The 23,018-nt window shown below is 39.0% G+C and overlaps 1 protein-coding gene and 1 long non-coding RNA gene across 2 annotated transcripts in view; one reads left to right on the top strand and one right to left on the bottom strand.

Moving 5' to 3' along the window:
- Positions 1 to 2,672, top strand: part of LOC116659527 — a 21,891-nt gene extending 19,219 nt beyond the window's left edge. Inside the window, exon 4 of the long non-coding RNA XR_004314888.1 lies at positions 2,559 to 2,672. This is a non-coding gene — a long non-coding RNA (uncharacterized LOC116659527). The remainder of the gene's footprint in view (positions 1 to 2,558) is intronic.
- DSG3 (desmoglein 3) overlaps positions 1 to 23,018 on the bottom strand; it is a 26,685-nt gene extending 3,667 nt beyond the window's left edge. The window contains exons 1-15 of the mRNA XM_006187160.3: positions 22,814 to 23,018; positions 14,806 to 14,841; positions 14,181 to 14,312; positions 12,205 to 12,360; positions 11,649 to 11,793; positions 10,853 to 11,019; positions 9,866 to 9,994; positions 9,401 to 9,586; positions 6,547 to 6,818; positions 5,789 to 5,928; positions 4,504 to 4,731; positions 2,662 to 2,922; positions 1,937 to 2,076; positions 1,558 to 1,621; positions 25 to 272 (exon numbers count right to left, since the gene is read on the bottom strand). Coding sequence (XP_006187222.1) covers positions 25 to 272; positions 1,558 to 1,621; positions 1,937 to 2,076; positions 2,662 to 2,922; positions 4,504 to 4,731; positions 5,789 to 5,928; positions 6,547 to 6,818; positions 9,401 to 9,586; positions 9,866 to 9,994; positions 10,853 to 11,019; positions 11,649 to 11,793; positions 12,205 to 12,360; positions 14,181 to 14,312; positions 14,806 to 14,841; positions 22,814 to 22,861 — 2,352 coding nt within the window. The 5' untranslated portion in view covers positions 22,862 to 23,018. The remainder of the gene's footprint in view (positions 1 to 24; positions 273 to 1,557; positions 1,622 to 1,936; positions 2,077 to 2,661; positions 2,923 to 4,503; positions 4,732 to 5,788; positions 5,929 to 6,546; positions 6,819 to 9,400; positions 9,587 to 9,865; positions 9,995 to 10,852; positions 11,020 to 11,648; positions 11,794 to 12,204; positions 12,361 to 14,180; positions 14,313 to 14,805; positions 14,842 to 22,813) is intronic.

The following is a 23,018-nucleotide window of genomic DNA, read 5'->3' as shown; positions in this document are numbered from 1 at the left end:
CCACAAAGTTTTCCACCAAATTACCTGGGAGAAGTAGGAGTCCAGGAAGTTCATGTTGACGGCCCCTTCGCCGTAGTCCTTGTTGGTTCCTCCGGTGGAGTGCCTTGTTCGCATCGTTCCGGACAGTCCGGCAGAATACACACCCAGTCCACCGGCTGCTCCAAGTCCCGCAGCGGCTCCAGATCCTGCAGCTGCTCCAAGCTTGGTGGTCAGTTCCATTCCCGAAGCTCCTTCTACCACTGTCCCTCCAGCATACATATTTGTACGGACTTCTGAAAAAACAGGGGAGGGAGTTCCATAGCATCTCCTGCTGTGATTTGTTTTGTTTTGTTTTGTTTTTTGCTGGTCTTTGATATCCACGAGCAGTCACCAAGTAAAGCAAGTAAATGGGAGAAAACACAATATGACTAGAGGCGATAAGAACATCCCACAGGGTTTTATGTGAGAGTAACAGAAGAGGTGAGGAGGTAACGGGTTAATAGCGGATGAACTAGCTCTATTAAAAATTATCTACGAATTAAAAAATACACAAAAGAAATAGATTTTCAGTGACAACAGCCAGAAAGGGAAAAGTAAGAACAGAATATTCAGCACACAGCCACGGAACGCTTCTAATGCAATGCTTGTTTGTTTTCAGGAAAAAAGAAATTGTAATTAAGCTGTCATATTGGCTCAATAAGGAAACCAAAGAGGAAACATACATAATGTAATCATGCAAATTAGCAGAAGCTAATTTGGTTTTTTGATGCCTAATGAAAATTTAATGAGTTACGACTATTCTGCCTGTTACCTTTAGGTTATATTTGCATGGAAAGCTGGTTTTTTTTTTTTTTTGTAGAGCATTCTGAATATAGTTTTTGCTATGTAATTATAATGGATTTTAGACATTAGGTTTTATTATTTCTCTAGTTTAAGCCTTAATTGTGGCATTGAGATAATATGATTAAAATAGTCATTTCATAAACCAAAGAAGTAAGTAATTTCACCTAGGGGACAACATAAGCACTCTTGTCCCATTATGGCTGAATGTAAGAATTGGTAATTGAACTCAAATCAGGGTGCTGTTAGATCTGGGGAGGGAAAAAGGGCAACAAGATTTAGGATGTGCACACACGAGGCTTTAACTGCAGATAGTACCAATGTTAAGAATAGTTGAAGTTGGGTGGTGAGTACATAGTGTTTATTATATTTTCCTTTACATTTTTCTGTATGTATGAGATCTTTCCTTATTGAAAAATTAATAGTTGACTATCTGAGAGCTATGCTTCAGTTTGTTAAAGTTTGGAAAAAGTATAACAAATCTTCAGTTAGTACAAACGGTAGCATCAGTAGGCACATGAACTTGAGCCAGAGCTAGGTCATGGAATTGACTAATATACTCACAGTAAACCATCTCACTGAAACCCAGTTTCAGTGGTAACATTTCTCAACATGTGCACATATATGCAAATTATTAAAAGAATTTAGAACATTTCTTATTTTTCAATATTTCTTATTTTTCAATATTTCTTACTTAACTCACTGTTGTTTTCAAAAAGAAAGTCAGTGTTCACTTACCAGAGTTTTCCATGACATCGACTCCATTGGCAGTTATGGGTGGCACACAGATATTTGTGATTTCCTGCAAACCATGCACAAAAAATAAACACATTTAAAAATTAATCGTATTTCACCGATATTGGTAGACTGTGCCCCTTTGCAAATGGTGACATCAGAAGAAGCCCAAATTCTTGCAGGAGTAACCATTCTTCTGATTTGACATCTGAAGAGCTAAAATCCTAAAAGACTTCATTTATTTCAGCACTGAATCTCAAGGGCCCTTGAGGGTCAAGAGGTCTCTTACTTTTATAGCCCATTTTCCCCTTTTCCCACTTGAATATAAATCAAAATTTGCTCTGTATGATTGGAATAAGTGTTTTACAGAGTGAATCCTCACCTTGTCTTCAGGTTGGGCTCCTTCGATTCCCCACCGATGAATTGTTCCTTCTGAACCATCAGGCACTGGGATAAATCCACCGGTCACGCCGCTGATAGGACCCGTCCCACAGTCACAAGTCAGCAGCAGAAGAGGGGCCACTAGTATCAAGGAAAACAAAATATCAGAACATTTGAATCACTTGACGTGGCAATTCTCAGAACTATGACAAAGAAAATACGATATTTTCATTGCTTATTTCTGGAAAATCTAATGCCTATCTGAAACATCTAAGAAAGCAAAATTAGTTTGTATCAAATAAAATTTAGAAAATTAAGCATAGTAAAATTTCATGTGATTATGAAACCAAAGGAGAATCAATCTGTTTGATCAAATTATTCTTGTGACAGGTATATTTTTTTCTTAAAATAGGCCCTATTTGATGAATGATAAAGCTGGTTGGTTGTTCAGTTTCTGAGTCCTTTTCTGTAATACATTTTTTTAATTATTTGCATTTATTTGTACATACTGAAGCTATGTTTGTGGTGTCAGGTGAATGAACACCTGAATGGTCAGATTGTTGACAAGCGATGTGTTAAATTTAAACATTTCTGATTCTTCCCGAAAATGCGATTTTCCCCAGCTTTGCCTCTACGACAATTGCAAAGAGGCATTGCCTGTGCAGCGGGAAGGCCCCACACATGCCCACACCCAGCGCGAACAGGCCGAGGCTTCGGCATACTCACACAGCAGCATCAGAAGACCCAGGAGGAGCAGGCCGATGGCGGCAGGCCCCAGCCTCCAGGACGACTGATCCCGTCTGATCCAGGGGGCTTTGGTTGGAGTCACAGTTCTGCTACAGGTGTTCCTGTTGTCACACTGACAGACTTCCAGAGTCAAGCTCTCCGGTGTCTCGCACCGCCTGCCCTGACCATCCGTGACCACGAGGGAGATTCTGTACACGCCAGGAGACACCTGCTGCGGGGCTCTTAGGAGCGCAGAGGTAGCTGAGGGGGACAGTCAAACAAATCAACGGTAGGACACGGTGTCTCTTGCTCTTAAAATGACTTATTTTTATAAACAGAACCAGAAGTGCCATAGACACCACCATCACAGATAGCAGGGCTGAGGCTTGAGCAGTTCGGAGGGAGGGCTGGAGCGTGTGGGGCTGTACTTCCTCCTTGCCTTTCTATCTGCCCCAGAAGGGCCATAATCTTCCTCCATGAAAACTCACCCCTACCTTGATTTTCCCCTCTAAGAGGAGAGGAGTGGGCAGCACTTAAATCCAGTCCTTCTTCTGGGGCTTCCCCAGCCTCCGGTACGCCTGCACCAACCCCTGGACTCTGGTGCAGCCCTCTGAATGTATCCCTTCCGCCTCGCTCCATGTTTGCGCCGGGCTGATCAAGACTGACATCTCTACTTCTGCTTTGGCTGCTGCTATGTCAGCTGCTCATCCCATGAGCCTCAAGTCAGTTGTGTGGGGTTCCCTGTGGTGCAGGCCTGTGGCTTATCTGACTCACAAGCAATGATCATTCTCCATTGTGATGTTGTCCCTTTCTAAGGGCTCCAGCAGCAGCTCTTGTAAGATGCGGGGTTGTGTTGCTTCAATAATTCTTGACCCCACTGTGCCGCTTAACATTGTGCCTGATCCACCCAGTCCCAGCAGGTGTGTGTAGTGCCGGGTCCTGTCTTTCTGTGATGTTTCTTTTGCAGCCTTTTCATTGGCCATGTGTCTGGTAAAGCCGTTTGGAGCCAAATGCTACATGCACAACTTGGAGCTAGATCCTGACACCAGGATCAGTAAGGTCCCAGGAAAGGAGCCCACGGAGAACAAGATGCCTTTGGTGACTCTAGGCATGCTGATACCTATGACTGGGCGCCACAGAGCAAGCATGTTCATGAAAGGAAGCAAGACTGGTTCAGAAAAGAACTAGAGAAAAGGGGGTTCATTTACAGAGGATTTGAAATGGCCTGCTGGTCACGATCAAACCCCTAGAGGAGAAGACTCTTATTAAGTCTAATGGCTATCAGGCTCCTGGAAAACATAGGAAATGTAAACTTAGCATGATAAAGATTAGGAGAAAAGGAAGGCTGGATGAACTCTTGCCCCAGCTAATGGATTTATGAATTTCAGTCCACCATGCTCTCAAGATTCCTGACTAGTGACAGACTAGTGACAGCCTCGAGCAGGCTGCCTCCTCCGTTGGTTCACGTCTGCTGACGGTCTGCCCAATGAGGAAAAGCTTATATATTTAGAAATCTAAACAGCTCTGCAATAAAATAGATGCCTGACTCTAATCTTTCTTTTTTTCTGGTGTACTGTGTAGGTAGAAATAAAATTTTAAAGACATTAAAAAACTAAGAGTCCACATGAAAAACAGAAAATATTAAATAGTTAATATTACATCATGTCATTCCTTTTCTGAAGAGAGAAGAAATTCATGAGCCTCAGCCCACATCGTCATGGCAAAGAAATTTTAAAATTACTTTTGGAAAGGACCTGCTCTCAAATCAGTGCTCTCTCATCCTTCTGGAAATATAAAGCAGCAGCTGCTATCATTCGTGGAAGCTGCTTTACGGCTACTCACCGTTCAGCGTTGTGATGCCCCACACCACCGGCAGTTTGAGAGGCTGCTCCTCAAGGGAGAACGTGTAGGGGCCCGAGTATTTATCCCGCTCCAGCACTCTAGCCGAGACGACCACGGAAGGGGACACACTGCAGATGGCTTCCTTTTCCAGGACAATGTTTGGACAGTCTTCATTAAAATCAGGTACTCTAACGTATACGGTGCCTGTAGAAGTTTTACCCGTGCTTTCTGTAAGAAGAATGTTTTGGAGTTAAAGAAATACGCAGAACAAGTTGTACAATTAATAAATAAATAATAAATAAACCTTTTAAATTTCTCTTGCATGCAACCAAATTAATATGTTTACTCATGTGAAATTGTATTTGTTAATCCTCCAAGTAAACAGATGTCACCCAATTTCCACATTTTGTTAAAAGCAGATCTAAATTTATCAACCTAGCTGATGTTTTTAATTAGTAGCGTTGGCTATTAATTTAATATGCTTGGAACCAAGGCCTATGAGGTGATGAATTCACTGATTACCAATGAAATGAAAATAAAACAACCCTTTTCTTAAGTGTATCTTACTGCATTGAGCCCAGCACTCTGAAAAATGTTTGCTTCTAAAGCTTGAGCCAAAGTATTTGGGATAAACAATGATTTATTTTTATTACACAGGATGTTAAACTTTATTGAAGAAAAAAATTTAAATGCTGACAGTCAAAAACAATAAAATAAAAATCTCTCAGTGGTGGAATTATGAATTATTTCTGTTGTTTCCCTTAGTGCTTTATGCTGTTTTCCCAGATAATATAAATTCTGGTGTTTATTCTTTCATTTTTATGTTTGCTTATTGCCTTGAGCATAAACTAATTTTACACTTTGGGAAACACAGACAGTCAGTAAATATTATTTTAAAAGCATTTCAGAACACTTGTTGTTCAATGGTGTAAGCATATGAGGTCTCTACAAGGAACTCACAGAGGCATCTCACATTTGAGCTGGGCTTCTCTGACAGGCTTTCTGTATCAGTCTTTATCGACCCTCTCAAACCCAGAAATTCCTGCCCAACCATCGCCAACAATAGGGACCAAACACAGAATTCATTGGTCCAGCAGACTCCACTGAGAAGCTGGAATGCTCAGTCTTCTCCTGGATTTAGCTGCCTCAGACTTGAGACGCAAGGCCTCTAAGATAATTAACTTTATCTAGTGATAAAGATAATAGGTTAACAATCATAATCATCTATTCATAAAGAAATGCCAGTTGGTACAACATTTCTCCAAAAATGAAATCGTTTTCTTACCATCTATGGCCAGAACCTCAGCTGTGATTGTCTTGTTGACAATGAATGTAGCATCCCGGTCGATGTTTTTGGCAAATTTGATTTGAGCAGTTTTTGAATCAATAATTAGCAAACCACCATCGTTACGTCCCAAGGCATATCTGTTTTGTAACAGAAAACAGCAATAGGTTTTTTTTTTTTTTCAAATATGGAATGTAAATGAATGTATTTAATGAAAATGACTCGTTTCATATTTAATGTATTTATACTTAATGTAAGACATTGAGACATGCTTTTATAAAAAGCAGAAAATTAACATATGAGCACGAACAAGCAGTAGTTAATAATCCTTCCGCATGTGTTAGCCTGGGTTTTCAGTTTTCTGCTCTGCTCGGTAATGGTAACCGTGGGCTTGCTCTTTATATTAGAGCATCTACTTTGCATGGTGCCCTTGTGTTTTAGGCAGAGGTATGAGCTGTTCTGATTGTACCACCGTCTCCCGGTGAGCTTCTACTCTTTTTAAAATTCAGTTGAAAGTTTCCAGGAAACTTTTTCCTGATCTTTCTAGACAGGCAAGACATTCTTAGTTTCCCACTTTATAATTATGCTGCCTCCGCTCATAGCCCATGAGGCTTCTCGAATTTACATGGTTCCTTGAGTCGGCCACCTTTGCATCTCTTTGTATTCTTGGCATTTAATAGTTTAGGTGTTATTTTTTTAATAGTTTGTAAATTAAAACTACATCAAGAAATAACCCGACATTTAAAAAATGACCTCACCTGACGGATGTGGCAGCTTTGTTAGTGTCTTCGTCAATGGCCTGATATGTTCCCAGGATATAATTGACCAGTTTTCTAATACTTATGCCTTTTTGGACAGTGAACGTCTTGGAAGCAGGACGGAATGTAATTCCTTCTCTCACGTTTACTACTTGAATTGTGAGTGGGGTTGACTGGACTCGGTATTGGGAGATTACTGATTTGTGAAATACGGCTTTGTTTCTGACGGCAATACCAAGTTGCACGTTTTGCAGTTGTTCGTAATCTAGGGCCTAGGGTAGAAATAAAATTAGAAGGGAAGCGGTGTCACAAAAATATGATCCAGCAAGAGGACAGGAGAACTCTGTTATGTGCTATGAATGAATCTTTTATTTCTATACAGCAAAATGGTTTCACGGGTCGTTGTAATGTTGTGGTGAGAATCAGAGTTCTGAGCTCATGAAACTTTAGTTTGCTAACTGATACTTAGAAAGCAGAGGACCTCTTTTCAGACCAACAAAACACCTTTCCAGTTTCTTTAGGCTGTGCAGCACAGTGGAAAGAACCCCAAGATTGTTATGCTAGCGAGGTTTGAATCTTGGATCTGCTACTTAATAGCTGTGTGACTCAGGGCACAATATTTAATATCTCTGATCCTCAACTTTTTACTTCTGAGAAAAAGACTCTAACTTCATCAGATTGTTGTGAGGACTGAACAAATTAAAGTCCATAATACATTCCAGTAAATGGCAGCTATGTGGCCATTCACAGAATAGTCGTTGGGTTCACGTGCAGTAATGTCTTTCCTGACTTTAAAAATTCCCAAGTGGCAAAGGCAAATTGTCTTAATGAACTTGGTTGGCAAGTAGGCCTCTGCAAAGCAGTGAGTGGGTGGCCCACCAACTCTTCAAAGAACCATTTCAGACAGTGTTGGTGATAACTATTGTTTGATCATCTTATTGAGGTGGCCCAATTCAAGGCCTCAGGTGTCCCAGGATAGCTTTTTCCATTCACTAGTACAGTTTCTAAGGGTGATGAGATAAGGAAATGCTCACTTTGGTTACATTTGTGTGTAACCGAAAATAATTATGGTAAGAGACCTAGATTTGTGTTTTAACTTGGCAATGACTGGTTTTGTGGACTCAAGTGTTTCCTAGTGGAGAGGAAGAGAAAGATGTTTAAACAGTTAACTATGAGGGGAGGGTATAGTTTAGTGGTAGAGTGCATGCTTAGCATGCATGAGGCCCTGGGTTCAATCCCCAGTACCTCCATTAAAATAAATAAATAAACCAAACTACTCCCCCGCCAAAAAAACCAGGTAATTATAATACAAAGGGTAAGGGACAAAAGAGATTATGGAGTCTATGTGTGAAAGCAAGTGAAGACTTGTACTTGAGAACCTCAGGAGAGACTTCCAAGAGGTTTTCGTGTGAGCAGCGTGTTTCAGGGGGAGGAGGTGCTTGCAAGTACCCAGCCTTACAGAAGGTGGTAGAGAGCTGGCAGCTGATGGTGAGAGGCCTTGGATGCAGTTCTGAGGGCCTGAAGGTCCTCTCCGAGGCCAGCAGGTGGTCATCGACCCTGGCTGCTCACTACAGCCCCTTGGGGAGCCTGTAAGAACCACTGCCTGGCCTCCTCCGGGACTAACTGAATAGTTCCTGGATTCCCACTGCAGGGCAGTCCCGACCCAGGGCCGCTGTCACAGCCAGTGGAGAACAAGGAAAGTTTTTCAAGAGGAGAGTAGCTGGCCCAAATTGGTTTTAAAAAAAACGTGGCAGACTGATGGCAGTGAGGGAATGAAGGGAAGTAGACATGGGAGGCAGTGACGTCTATCAGGAGGGCCTGCTATCACCTGGGGGCGGGTAGGGGTGGCAAGGCCAGGTGGAGCACAGGCCGTAAGTAGGAAGACCAGGGCCAGACTTTAAGGACAATTTCTAGAGCTGAATTTGATGACTGGCTCTAGGTTGTGAGGAAATGCCACAACTGAAGGGTAAGACCCAGGTTTCTAGTTTAGGAGACTGGATGACACCAGTACAGAAGACAGGGGATGTCTCTGGGCGTTTGTTACAAAATGCTTGCAACTGAACATGGCTGTAACCCACTCTGAAAGCAGAGTAATGGGAACTGCTTACATGGCTTCCAGAAATCCGGAATTCCAGCACTCTCCTTGTCAAGGGAGTATAATGGGTCTGTCATTCTACTGGACTCAGGGAATTAAAGAAGCTCCCATGTTGTCCGATGTCCTATGTCAAGGAATGTCCTGAAATAGTGGTAATAGTTTTCTAGTCTATACAATACCCAGGCTTAGATAGCCTTATGCTATTTCAGATGGCGGGTCTGCTGTAGCCAAGCCTGTCAAATGGAAGTTTTCCTCGATTATTTATTTTTTTATTTTGCAGATATAGCTTATAAATTACCATTTTCTAGAAAAAGTTGCATTTTTTTCCCCCTCTGAAGACCATAACTAATCCATTCAAAGCAAGTTGAGAAGTTCACAGGCCACAATTCCATGTGTTCTTGACTCTTCCTAACTTCAGTTGTAGAGAGTAAATGAGTTTAAGTCAGGAAATATGTTTTACCTTCATGTGCTTAAAGCAGGCACATGGATAAATACATGTATATTAGTGTGTTTTGTGTTTCTATAGACAATATGATAGCTTGGAAGGAAATAAGTCAATATATTAAGAAAGTTTTCCTAAGGGCTCTGTGTGTTTTCAAAATTCTAGCTACTTGTTTGTGTTTTTTAAAATTTTCTATAAAGAAGTGGTATTATTATTCATAAGTGAATAAAGTTTATTTATGACAGTTTTGTTAATAAAGAATAATAGTTTTGGTTAATATAGAATATTTTTACCACCGAAGGGAAATCAGACCTTACCTTAACCACCTTCAGGATGCCTTCGTTAGTTCTGGGATCAGTTTGTATTTCAAACCAACCCCCTTCATTTCCAGAGGTAAAGAAATACACCGCAAGCCAGTTATCTGTGAACTCTTCATCCAAATCTATTACTTGAAATCGAAGCAAGTCGGAACTTAAAGTATTTTCCTCAATACGCGCTGAATACTTGAAAAGAAAAGCAGAATTTAAGACTTCCGTCGGATTTTATCTAAAGGGGCTATATTTATTCTGAATGGCATTAGTCATGAATTCTCAAATTATGTATTGCTTCCTTGCTGGTTCCCGAATTCTTATATTTTACAAAAGCTTACTTTTAAAGGAAAGTGCAGAGAGCTTAAATAAAAGCCAGCAAGCTGGCAAATCTTGGATTTGGATCGCCAAGTACAATATATAATAAATCATATAGTATATGTAAATTTATTCTTCAAGGAGTGAAAGGCATACCTGTGATTCTCTGAACCTTGGGAAATTATCATTCACATCTTTCACTTTAATACTGCATTCACATTGAGTTGATAGTCCTTCTCCATCTTTGTCTGCACCACTCACAACCAGACGATAGCTGCTAACTTGCTGTATTTGGAGGAAAAAATAAAGAAAAAGAATTCATCTCTAGTGCCTGGAATACAGTGGCAACTACTTGCTTCCTATGGGAAGGAGGTGAAAATATTCAAGGTCGTGGTTCATGCTCTGGAAGGATCACATGCACCGTTCATCGACCATCATAGAGGAGGTGTGTGGGGCTTGGGATGGCTGGGTTGAAGTCTTTATGGGGCTAGTGCAGGTTTTCTCTTCTATGAGCTTCTTAGGACAGGAAAGTTCAGTTAGAGCAAAAATGGACCATGAGGATGGTGGGAGGCTTATCTGAGGGAAGCTCACTCAGAGAGCTCCCCTGCTGGTCTGTTTGGAAAATCATCTGTACAGAATTAATATAGAGTCTGACGGGGTAGCGTGCGGTGATGGAGATGTGGTGGCAGTGACGGTAGTTGTAGAGGTGGGACAATGGAGAAGCGAGAGGAAGGGGATTCTTTAGTCTTCTGGAAGCAGGGGTAAAATGAAAAGAAATCAGGAGAAAAAATGTGACATTAGAGAAGGCTTTACTCCAGATAGAAATTTCCTTCTCCTCCTTCATATGAGGAATTAGCCACAGTTCAGTCTCTGTCCACGTATGCAGTGCCTTCTTTTCCTCTCCCACTTCAAGTCCCACAGGTGTGCTGATGCTTGCTTGTTTAGGTACAGTTGATTGTACAAGTCTCAGGTACCCATCCCATCCCACCAGAAACACACTAGAATGCAAACAGTTCCCTTGGATTGGCCCTGGGGACCTCTCGTCCTTTCTCCTTTCACTCTCAGGGGGAACGGAATCACCTCTCTTGGCTTTCTTACAACTGAATCCTGAGTTACTGAATGCTCCCAAGCGCCTTGCTTTACCTCTCGATCGAGTGAATTGGTCAGAGTACGGACTTCCCCCGTGTGTCTGCTCAGGAGGAACATGGGTGTGCTCGCGGGTTCCTGAGAGACGATTTTGAAGGCGATTTTAGAGTTCAGGTGGTTTGGTTCATCTGCATCTGTGGCATTTAGTATCATCACCAGTGAGTCTAGGAATACAGAAGTTCATTAAAGTGTGTGTGAAGATTGACATTATGTTCACATTAAATATTCAACACAATTTCAAATTGATCTTCGTCTTTTAAGATCTTTAAATATGTGCATGCTAAAAAGAAATGCACGTCACTTGCGATATTTCTTACTGTGTCTCTCAATCAGGTGAACTGTGCAGCCTTCCATAAAAATCCTTCAGTTCTCACTAAGCCTTAGCTGTGTTGAGATTTAGACTATTTTTTTGTCTTTATTTCTTCCCTCGATCAGTGGCCTTATAATTTTCCCTTTCCCCCAAATTATCCAAGTACTGTGAGTGTGTCTCTGCTCCTTATAATCTAAAAACGTCCAGGTGAAGCATCCAGGCTACCTAAGGCCACTTCTTTAGCTTTGTGACTTTCAGTTGATAACACAACCACCGCCTAGAAATACATTGGCGATGGATGAGTAACTCAACTGCAAATATCAGGAAGGGAGACCCACATTATCTTGCTGAATTTTTCTGCACAACAACTGATGAAACTCAGAGAATAAAGTAACTTATAAAAATGATGTACTATATACAGTGATACTGGTATCTGAAAGGAAAAACAAAATTAGAAGTAAGTAGGTCCTGCAGAAGACTTACTCGCAGCACTGTTTTCTTCAATTTCACCCATGAATACACTCTGTGAAAACACTGGAGCGTTGTCATTGATATCTAAAATTTTGACTGTTAATATAAGTGGTCTCTCTACATCTTGTCCTCGGGCATTGAGAGCGTGACACGTGATCTAGAAAAAGAGGGAAACAGTTAATTAACATTCTACAACCTTTGTTTGCCCACTATTAAAACTTGTAGAAGTAAGTACTTTTGTGCAAAGAGGGAAAAATATTTCCCCAGAGAAAAACAAAGTAGGAAGAAGTGCCCACTCTGGGCAGACCAGTGGGGCAAGTTGCTGGAACTGTCTCGTGGCAGCATGAAGCCCTTGGCAAGCTGTACGCTGTAGTTCACCCCTCTGGGCTATTCCTTCAGGGGCACAACCATTAGGGGCAGCTCTTTGCAGAGGGACTGGTATTGTTATTTGCTGGTGGGTGGATTCAGGCACTGAGCTCTTTTCTCAGTTAATCAGTAGAAGGATATCACCTTCTAAAGTCACTGTGCACGTGGGGAAGGGTGGCCAGTACTGAGGACACAAACTTACCTGGAAGCTTGGAGTTTCCTCACGATCCACTATGGCTGTTATGTTAATTTCTCCAGTGTTTCTGTCAACAACAAAGATTCCAAAAGGGGGCTGATCAATTCCTATTCCAGAGATGCGGTAGGTAATTTTCTGGGTTGCTTGGAAGTCTGAAGTAATCTGCAACCAAAAATATCCAAAGTGTTAAGGTGACCATCACCCAGCCTGCTGCTTCCCCTCTTCTCCTCACATACACTGAAGTTACCTGTTCATTTTATTCACTCTTTTTCACACTGTGCTGTTTGCCTTTTGCCTTGATTGACACTAGGGATATGAAATAAATTCAAATTGTTGCTTCTGTTGGCCAGCATGGACCAGTATGCATCAATCATATTGGTTTTAGCATATTTGTCCAGATTGTGGCCACCAGGGTGATGTTAAAAGGTTGAAAGAAAGTCAAGGACACTTAATATCAACAAAACCACTTCTGAATGCTTCCTTCTTTAGCAGATAACATTAAAAAAGAAAAGTTTAAATAGGGGCACTGGAGGGAAAAAAGGGATTATATAGTGTTGAAAATATGTATTAAAATGATTTGCTTTTGCTATTATTAATTTTTAATCTTTTTAACAGGGAAAATTTCAAATATAAAATTAGGATAATATAATGAACCTCATATATCTCATCATCCAGCTTCAACAGTTCTGAATACATGGTCAACCCAGTGTTGACTGTCAACCATTTTTCTAATTGTCTTATTGCTGTGTGTTGGTTTGATATGATTTCAAGATACACTTTTTAAAAAATTTTTGATCTAAGAATGAAGTTGTTTTGTTCTTAGAGTGAAGTTGTTTACATTGAGGAAGCTGCATCAGGATGTCGTGGTGGACATCAGCGGCTGTCAGTAAACACTCCAGCTCAGCTACTGGGAGCGACGTTCTGGCTTATAGAGAAGAACGTGTGGAGGAGCCACTATGGCTGGGGACAGGCAGGCTTTAAATACCCGGAGGTTGTGAAGACTTCTTGAGAGTGTTTGGTCTGGGCAAGGCAACTCTTTGCTGATCTAAATAGCTCTTTGAAGACCTTGGGGCATTAGCTCCTGCCTAGGCAAGGCAGCTCGTTGCCTGCCAGTGTGAAAACTGTGCAGCCGCCCTGCAAAAGAGATCAGCTCCCCTGCCAGCAGCACCGCCTTCCTTCCCTAGTAACGTGCTCTAGCCATGAGGGACTTTTGCTTTTGCACTGGAAGTTGAGTATCAGCTTGTGGTTGTCTAAGCTGACTCCCAAGAACCAACTTGTAGAAAGGTACATCTCAGTTAAATTTGTGCTTTATTTCTCTACCCGCTTCCTTGCCTAGGACAATGGTGTGATTAATCTACTTTTGATTAGGAGTATGGTATTTTTTTACTGGTTTAGTAAGAGACATTATCCTATATGCTATTGACTTGTGAAATTATTATAATTCCTGCAATGAGCCTGTGTTAAATAAATTACCAGTAGACAGTCTCATTCTCTGAGCATAATTTGCTGCCCTAAACAAAACACTGGTCCATGTATATTTTTCTATTTATTTGCTAGAATCTGGATCCAAAAAGGCTTATCTATTGAAATTGGTTATGTCTCTTAATTATTTTTATTACTTTAGAAGCTATGGTTCTTTCCTCTTTCTTTCTTTCTTTTAAATTATTATTATTGCATTTTTTTGTTGACAATACCAGGTTATTTGTTCTGTGGACTTACCAGCCTGCATTTTGCTAATTGGGATTGCCATATTATTTTAATTAAAAGTTTTTAAATTTACCTTTTATTATTATTTGGGGTGTAGAGGGGAGGTAATTAGGTTTATTTATTTTTTAATGGCAGTACTGGGGGTTGAACCCAGGACCTTGTGTGTGCTAAGCATAGTGCTCTACCACTGAGCTATACCCTCCTCTCCCTTGTTTTAATTTACATATAATATATTTATTCTAAAAACTCACATTGCCCCTGCTCATAAGACTTACTTTGGCAATTGGATTTCTTTTGGAGTTGTCTTCTCCTTCTCTGCAAGGTTTTGCAAACTTCACCCATTCACGTTTATATCTCCTTTTGGCTTGTTGTACTGCTGTCTCATATTCTCCGTGTTGTCCTTTTGTCTGATGAAGAGGGATTCCGTTTTATTAGGCACATGGTTGGAAATTTTCGCTTTGAGTATTGTTTATAGACACCTGGGTTGAGAAACCCTCTTTGTTTCAAGATATCTAAGACTATTAACTGTCTAATTTGCTCTATCTCACATTGCCAAACAAAGAAGGAACATTAAATGACAAACAATTATAAAGCTATATGATTTTTAATATTAGCATTTAATCATATTTTATATTTCCTGTATATACTCCACAATATCTGACTGTTTGGGGCACATAGGACCAGTTTAATGAAAATCTATTTATTTATTTAAGATAAGAAAAAAGAATGTGTGAGATAAATTACAATAGTGACATATACATTGCTGTTATTTATATATTATTGTGTTGTTAGAATTTTAATTTTTTACAATTAAGTTATTAAATAACTTAAAATATTAGATAAACAAAATTTTTTAGCTGAACAATTATTTTAATTACAAAAAACTTTTTTATACTTTACCTCTATTCTCAATTCTCCATGAACCAATAGGACCACCTGTAGACATTTAAATAAAGTCAGATTAAATGTGAATTCTTTAAATGGGGAATTACATGAGATGCTAATCCTGATTTTTACATTCTGCTGTTCATTGTAGTTTGTTTCCATTTCATAAGAAGTAGATTTGGAGAAACAGGATTCAAAGGGTAAAATCCTCCCGGAGAAAAGATGATACTCTCAGTATAAACAAGTTCCTCCAGTTTTTTAATCTAACTACCGAATTTTAATGATATACGGAAGAGTCTGTTGGACTGTTCAAAACTCTAACAGTTCATTGCAGCAACCAGACATTTCTTACCTGGCTTTTCTATAAGCACTTCCCGGGAGCTATGGAAACTGTTGCTTCAGGAAGCAATGGTGCGCGTCATTGTGGTAAGCTTCAGAAAGTGCCATAGGAGATTATTAAAAACCGTGACCTACCCAACTGACAGGTACAAAGGCAAGGCTGTATTAGCCGCAATCACAGGGGAAGGCACTGTCTTAGTCGTACAGGAGGCAAGAGAACAGAATGGAGGTAGCCTGGTTTAGAGACTGGAACGTCAAAGGTGGGGACATGCTGTTCCAAGCACAAGTACTGTTTGCTGTGGGACACAGATCTGCTCATCTCTGCCCTACTACTTCAATTTAAATATTGAGCTTAAAAAATTAAATGAAAATAAGATGAAGTCTTATTAGGCAGGCTAGGATCTTTACTTTCTCAAGAGCACGTAGGACCTCCATCTGTGTCATTTTCCATCTTGTTTTCTAACTGGAATGCATTCTTCTTTTCCTTCACACACGTAAATACTACTCATCCTTTAAGATCATTTCAAGTTCCAACAGGGTCCTTACTGATGTCTCCTTTTCTGAGTTTGTACAACGCAGATTCTGGACCATGCAATTTAGCCCATAGCGGTTTCCCCTGATTTATTATTTCTTACTGTTTTGTGTGCATGATGGTGATAAGCCAAGAAAATTGCAAACTTTCCAAATCATTGCTTCTATATTATTTTTTTTTCCCTTGCAGTCCTTACAATACCTGTCCCTTGGCAGGTGTTTGACAACTATTTTCTGACTCACTGATTATCTGATCTGAAGAGAATCTGGTAGGGAAAAGACTGTGAAAATAAATCAGAAGAAAAGAAATTACAGTTTTTGTGTTAGTTGCTATTTATAAAGCTTTATATTTACTATCTCATTTAATATAGCAGTGGTCTGAAGGAGATTCTATTATTGTGACCCCTGTTTCATGGATGAAGACATGGAGACAGGAGTGACTGAGTACTTTGCCCCAGCTAACAGCCTTAGGAGAGCCAGGATTGAACCTCTGCAGCCTGACTCCAAAGTGTGCACATCACCACTAGACTAGATTCTAACCAAAGTCAGCATAAATAAGTGGAAAAAAATTAGTGGTAGCAAGACAGTTCTATGATAGTTTGTTTAGATTTCTGCCTGGCAAAGGCTGAGGTTACTCGTGAAACAATATTGATTTAATACATTTGTTATTGTTTATTTTGGAAAGTTGTAATGAAGAGGCCAGTTTTAGTATGAACCAAAGGAATAACCAGATCAGACATAGGATGCCAGGGCCCTTCCATTCTAAATATTTGATTGAAATTTTATTTCAAAGGGTGTTTTTTTAAAAAAAAAAATTGTCGTGAAAAAGAATCATTACTCAAAAGGATTTTACAGCTTTGCTGGTCTTTATTACACAACAGCATGAGTTACTTGGGAGAGGAGAGCAGAGCAATGTAGTAATTATATTACTCCTTTCTCAGTTGATCCCAACGACTCAGCCACACGTGAGAGGAGGGGTGGGCCAGGCACGCTCCTCTTTACAGGAAGCCTGGAAGGAGTCATCCAGAAAATATGAATCATGTTTGTACTAGCCCCACAGAGAATGATTCTTCTAATAGATGTTAAGACACAATTTCTGTTTTCCTGGGAAGCAAAGGATGGACAAACCCTAAATTATGGAGAATGAGCATTCGCAGACAGTTGTTTCCTATTTGTTCATTTCCTTGAATCAGAGCCCTTGGAGCAGCTATTCAGTCAAATCTTCACTCTCCCCCATCCTCTCTTTTAAAGTCAAAACACCAAGAATGTTCCCAATTTTAGGGAGTATTGTGAAAACGTGACTATTCTTCTGTTTCTGGGAATATGGGGCAGTTAATAAGAAATACTTGTGAATATTGCAATACTTTTTACACATGTACTTGGAAATATAATCATAGCCTTACATTATTTTGAAGAGTGTTTAAAAACTTTACTATTTTAGTTAATTAATACTTATATGTGGCTACTTAGTTGTCTTGGTTATTTTGTTCATATAGTTATTTTGAATACCTAATAAACATTTCAGTAGTTTTCTGCCTGGCAAAAATAGAAATCAACTAAGTTGTCTTTTTTTGTAATCTAGATTCTAAGAAATAGCAATATGGAGAAAACACTCCTTATCTTGAGAATTTCTACACTTTTCTTCCTTTCTTTGTTTCCTGGTAATTTTGTAATTTCGACTGCATGATCTTTAAAGCATTGATATGGCCTAAATAACTTGGTACATGTAAGAATTAGAAATATTTTATTAAAAGCAAATGAGATTATTAAATTAGTAAAAAGCATACAATGAAGTAATTTGATATTCATAGTACCTATGTGCTAATTAAAATGTATATTGTTATATCATTAAGGTTCCTATTGCATGTGGTAGATCCACAATAAATACATTTTGAGGATATGGGCGACTGGATTTAAAAAAATCATATATAATCACAATTGCTTTTCACCGAGTTTGGCCAAGGTTTTGTTTAGAGTAACCTGGAACCTTAGTGTGGGAGGGACACTCAGACTGTTAGGCTGCATGAGATCTGTGTGGAGCTAGTCCCAGCTAGCCTAAGCTGTGGCCACTCTTCTCAGAATGTGGTCAGAGTGGATCACACCCACTTTCTTCTGGGAAGTTTGTAGAATGAATTAGGTTATTCAAAGAAATCATTACAAATTTTAAGCTTGATTTTTTTATGTATTAATATTTTAATTATTATTTTTGGAAAAATTCATGATCTATAGGTTGGTGATATTATTTTTATAATTAGTTAGATATGATGATTATTAATTTTTCAAATCATAGAGGTCATTCAATACATGTTTGACTAAATTTCATACGTACAATTTAAAACAAATGAGTGATTTATCTTTTATGATATCTCATAGCTTTCTATATATATATAGACTTTTTAAAATTAAAAATAAAAAACCTGAAAGTATTTTAATAAGCTTTGTATTTATCAAGGCAGTTTCCTTGATTGAATAAAAATGATCTGTTTAATTACCTAACATTATTTAATTTAAGACAGTTCAATATTTAATAACTGACTTTTAGAGTAAACTCAATTTAGAAAGTTAAGCCTTGTATCATGATGGAGATGCTAATAAAAACAAATACCCATGGATATTTTCAAGCGCTCATTTTAAATGCTGTCTAGGATGCAGTCAAGTGTAGTGATACAAAATTGGACACTGGATCCTGAATCCCTGAATTTAAATCCCAGTCTTACCATGTGCCAATTGAGTAACTTGGGAACATTACTTAATTTTTCAGCTTCCTCATCTGTAAAATGTGGATAATAATTCTACTTACTTTATAGGTTTTTTTGTGAGGGTTAAATGAATTAATAAGTCTAAAGCACACAGATGAGCCCTTCCCTACAGTAACTGCTTAATAAGTGTTAATTACTTCTGACATTCGGACTTTTAAAAAAAGGTGTAAAAAAGCCACTTTGATATGAAGTGGCTTTTTATTATTATTCACTTCAAGGCACATAAGAACTTTCTCTTTCTTGAGCATCTGAAAGAGACAAGAACCAGTGCTCCACTGTACAGTTGTGTAGGTTGCTTCCTATACAACTTCAGGGGGCACTGTTCATATTTGTGGTTTATGTGAATGCACTTCCTGGCATTGTGCAGTGTACAGCCTGGCCAACTGTACAGTGACAAGAAAAATGTGCCTATTACAAGAAATTCAGTTATTCACACTGTAATTATGGATGGTAACCAATTGCCTGTGTAATTTTTTGTCATGAACTTCCCAAAGCAAGCCCTCACCGTAGGCTATCAGATTGACTCCTCACTGAGGAAAGGAAGAGCCAAAGGCTAAGAGGTTTACGGGAAGTCTTATGGGCACTGAGGGTTCTTGCTCTAAATGAAAACCAGTTTTAGGTATTAAGCAAGTGGGAGCAGTAATTGGTAGAAGTAATTACATCTTTCCTAAGTTTTGTCCAAGTCAGACAGGGCTGGCTGGAATTGCTTGGCAAGGTTATTCTGATTTTAGAATCTTAACTTTTGGAGAAGTTCAGGGGGAAATTAATCTTCATATATTTATTAGCACTGAAAACTGGATTGTTTCATCAATCAAGAGAAGGAAAGATACATGAGAGATTTTCCTTCCATTAAAAATTTGGGCCACTTAGTGTACAATTCCTTTCTTAAACATTTACCTTCTGGATGTTCTGCAGAGGGAGAGTGGTTAAAGAGTGTTCTGCTTTATTTAGAACACATTCTAACTCAGAACTTGATATTTAAACTACTTTTCTCTCTTTTCCTAACTTCTTTAAAATATTGTGCTATAAAAACCTTTGGATTTCAAACATCTGTATTAGTTTTGTAATGACTAATTCTTCACATAATGTAGTAACATGAAATTCAATAGCTATTGTCCAGATGTTACAGGAGTTCTTTATGACAGACTGTGTTTCAGATTTTGTGGGCCATAAAACGCTGAGCAGTGGTCTCCTTTGAAGACAAATACTGTTTTCAAAAGGTTGAATCTCTGAGATAAGTATTTTTCAATCACAAATCCTTTCCCCAAAATGTTTATTTGGTATTGTGTGAAAGGATCCAACAAACATGGGAAACTGACAAACATCACATTTTCCAACAATAGTCAGGTGTTTCCCATGCCTTCCCCTCTCAGATAATTAATCTAGAAGACTGAACAGTTGAAATTTTGAGTAATGCGCCAACTTTGAAAGTACGTTATTTCCCTGAACCCACTATGATAATCATTTAAAATAAAGTTTTAATTTTTTTCTGTCAGTTTTCAAACAATTTATCTCACAACTGTTTTTGATATGCTCTTTCACACTCAAGAAAAATGTAGGTCCTTTCTTAGCTTATGATAACTGGTGTCGGTGGTTATTTAAACTAGGCAGGCAAAATATTAATTAATCATCTTTATTACTAAAATATTACAAATAATAGAAACTAGAGTCTTAGAAAGCTCTTTATATTTTCCCGAGCACATTTTCGCACACATTGCTACTTTATTCTTATTCCGGTCATTCTCACTAGGTGGGAGGATATGATTCTTCTCATGTGACAGTCGGGGAAACAATGCCTGGAGTGAGTCAGTGGTACAGACATAGACTGAAGTCTGTGACTTAGCTTTTATACCTTGGCAACCTTGTATGGTCATAGGATGGTGGAATTAATTCAAAACCTCCAAACAGGTCTTCCAACTTTCAGACCCCACCCTTTAGCAACAAAAGATGTGCATTCCCACTCCTCAGTGCTTTTAAAACCCTTTTTTTTTTACCCCCCATCACCACACCATTTCGAAAAATCTGGGTGGATCCCCACTTCTGAAAGGATTTCATTACCCTTCACAGAATGTGCTTTTCAATCCAACCCTCATCTGCCTTTCTAACTCATATCCAGATTTTCCAGTGCAGACTATCATTCTGGTCAAACCTGTGTGTCCGTTGCCCCTAGGCAGGTGCTGTAATTGTACCTGCCTTTGCTGGTGCTGGTCTGACAACTGAAGACATCTCTGTGTGGCCCATCTGTACTTGTCGAAAAGCAGCTCAGATCTCACCTCGTCCATGGAGCTTTATTTGCCTGTCTCACTGCTGACTGACCCTGCCTTCTACTCATAGTGTTAAGAGTAGACCAGTACTGTTCTGTAGAAATACAGTAACCACAAACCTGAGCTGGGTATATAATTTTTAATTTTCTAATATTCACATTAAAAAAAGTTAAGAAGGTGAAGTTAATTTTATCAATAATTTTTAACTAATGTATCCAGAATACTGTCATTCCATTTTGTAATCAACATAAAAAGGGTTAATGGCATATTTTACATTTTTTTTTTCCTACAGAGTCTTCAAAATATGGTTGGTGTGTGTGTCTTACACTTAACAGCACATCTCAATACAGATCCGTTTCAAGGGGTTAATACCCACATGTCGCTAGTGGCTACCATATTGGACAGAGCCGGTCTAGACTTCTCAGTGTAACAGTAATGTATGAAGTTATGCTGGTGTTTAAATAGATTGTTTGTTTGTGTATGCGTGTCTGTAAAATTTTCCTGAGGGGAGCAAAGCGTTCTAACCTCTCATAGCTTCCTCCATTATAGAGACACAGTTGTGGGGCGGGGTGTGTGTGTGTGTGTGTGTGTGTGTGTGTTACAGTTTAGAGAGGCCTCGTTCAATCATTCATTTATCTGTTCTTCAAGCAATTGTGTGCCTACTGTAAGACAGATACTATGGTAGGCAGTGGGAATACAAAGACAAATAAAACAGCCCTCGGTGTAAAGATCTCACAGTCACGCCAGAACCAGAGGGGTAACTGAGTGTGATAAATGTCAAAGCAGGGACGAAAGCTCCCTAGCTTGCTTGTGCAGTCCAACTACAGAACAACACTGTTCTGACATCCCCTGCCACGTATCCCCTAGCTTCCCAAGTTGGTCATTGGCTTGGACCAATGGACTACACCTGCTGTTCATTTAGTATAGAAATGACCATCTGGAAAAGTGGAGAGGTCGTACCACTGCCACATTTGTCTTTGGGTCAACTAAATTCATTAGATTACCAAAACAGTTACACTGTCATAATCGAAACAGACTCTAACAGAAGACATGATACCAATTTTCTGCTTGACCATGGGCGTGATACGGAAGGGTGGGAAACTCTGGATCACAGGCAGTCTATTCTATTTTTAAACATCTTTAATTTTTAGAAACTTCTTTCTTGACATCTGTCTCCCTGTAACTTCTTGAAGTCCAGTTATCTCAATTTTTTGAGGATGAGGAAATGAAGGAAACTGATTTGTAGGCCAACTCAACTTACTGTTGATAAAGTGAAGAATTAGTATTAGGAACTTTTTCATATTCATTATGATATATTTCACTATTTTGATATGTTTGTGCAACTGATAATATTGTGACAAATTTTTTTTCTTCACTAAAACAGCACAGTTAAGAAGCAAACTAGTCTGTGGCATCCAGGTCAGTGCTCTTCTCTCCAGATTGCTCTTCTCTTTTCAATAATATTATATAAAACTTGCCCAATCAGCAAAAGTATTACTCTCTTGAAAAAGTGGCTGGTAAAATATTGTGTCTTTTTGCCCCCAAAGGTTGGATATCTTTGCATGTAATGGCTGAGCACAAACGCTTTTTAAATAATCCTCCCAACTTCTCTAGAGTCAAACATTGCTTTGATTTTAACTCAGCAGTCTTTGACTACTGGAAAACATGTCAGGTATCAAGACCAGGCATGTACGTACGATTCTTAGCCATATGCTTAAGAGATATATAAGCCTGGAAAGTAGACCTTCTTCTCTTTTATGTGTTTTAGTGTGTGTATTAGAATAAAAGTATGAATAAAAAGATGAGTAACAGCATTACTTTGAAGAAAGCAAAGTTGCTGTGGAAAACAGACTTGAGATCAGGATTATTTAACTCGTTCATTAAAGAAATGCTAAATGGCGACTTTCAAATTAATTTCTCTCTGGCTTGTTTTTCTATGTAAATTACAACCTTAAAAAAACCAACGAAAGAGGGAAATTGGTAATCTTCACAATTTCATTTAAAAATGTTTCTTTCTACCGCACTTTTTTTCAGATTTAAAATAGAGATTCAGCAGTCAAATATAACATTCTCTTACAAGGAAGGAAATAGGGAAAGTTTGCAATTATTAGGAAAAAAAATAGGACTTACCATCAAAATGGCCAGAGCCCCTGTGGTTCTGAAAAGGAGCCAAGTCATTGTTTCTGCTCTCCCTGGTGAACGGATCCAAGGGAGCTGCTGCTTTAGTCCTTCCAACAGCCTGCATACGATGTGTAAGGAAAGCCCTTTCTCAGCGTCTCTGCTGTCTTCAGGAGTCTGCAGATGGCCTGTTATGCAGCTCCTCCCCACCCTAAAC

Source organism: Camelus ferus, chromosome 24 (genome assembly GCF_009834535.1).
Source record: "Camelus ferus isolate YT-003-E chromosome 24, BCGSAC_Cfer_1.0, whole genome shotgun sequence".
Lineage (NCBI taxonomy): Eukaryota > Metazoa > Chordata > Mammalia > Artiodactyla > Camelidae > Camelus > Camelus ferus.
This window is presented reverse-complemented; position numbering and strand designations above follow the sequence as displayed.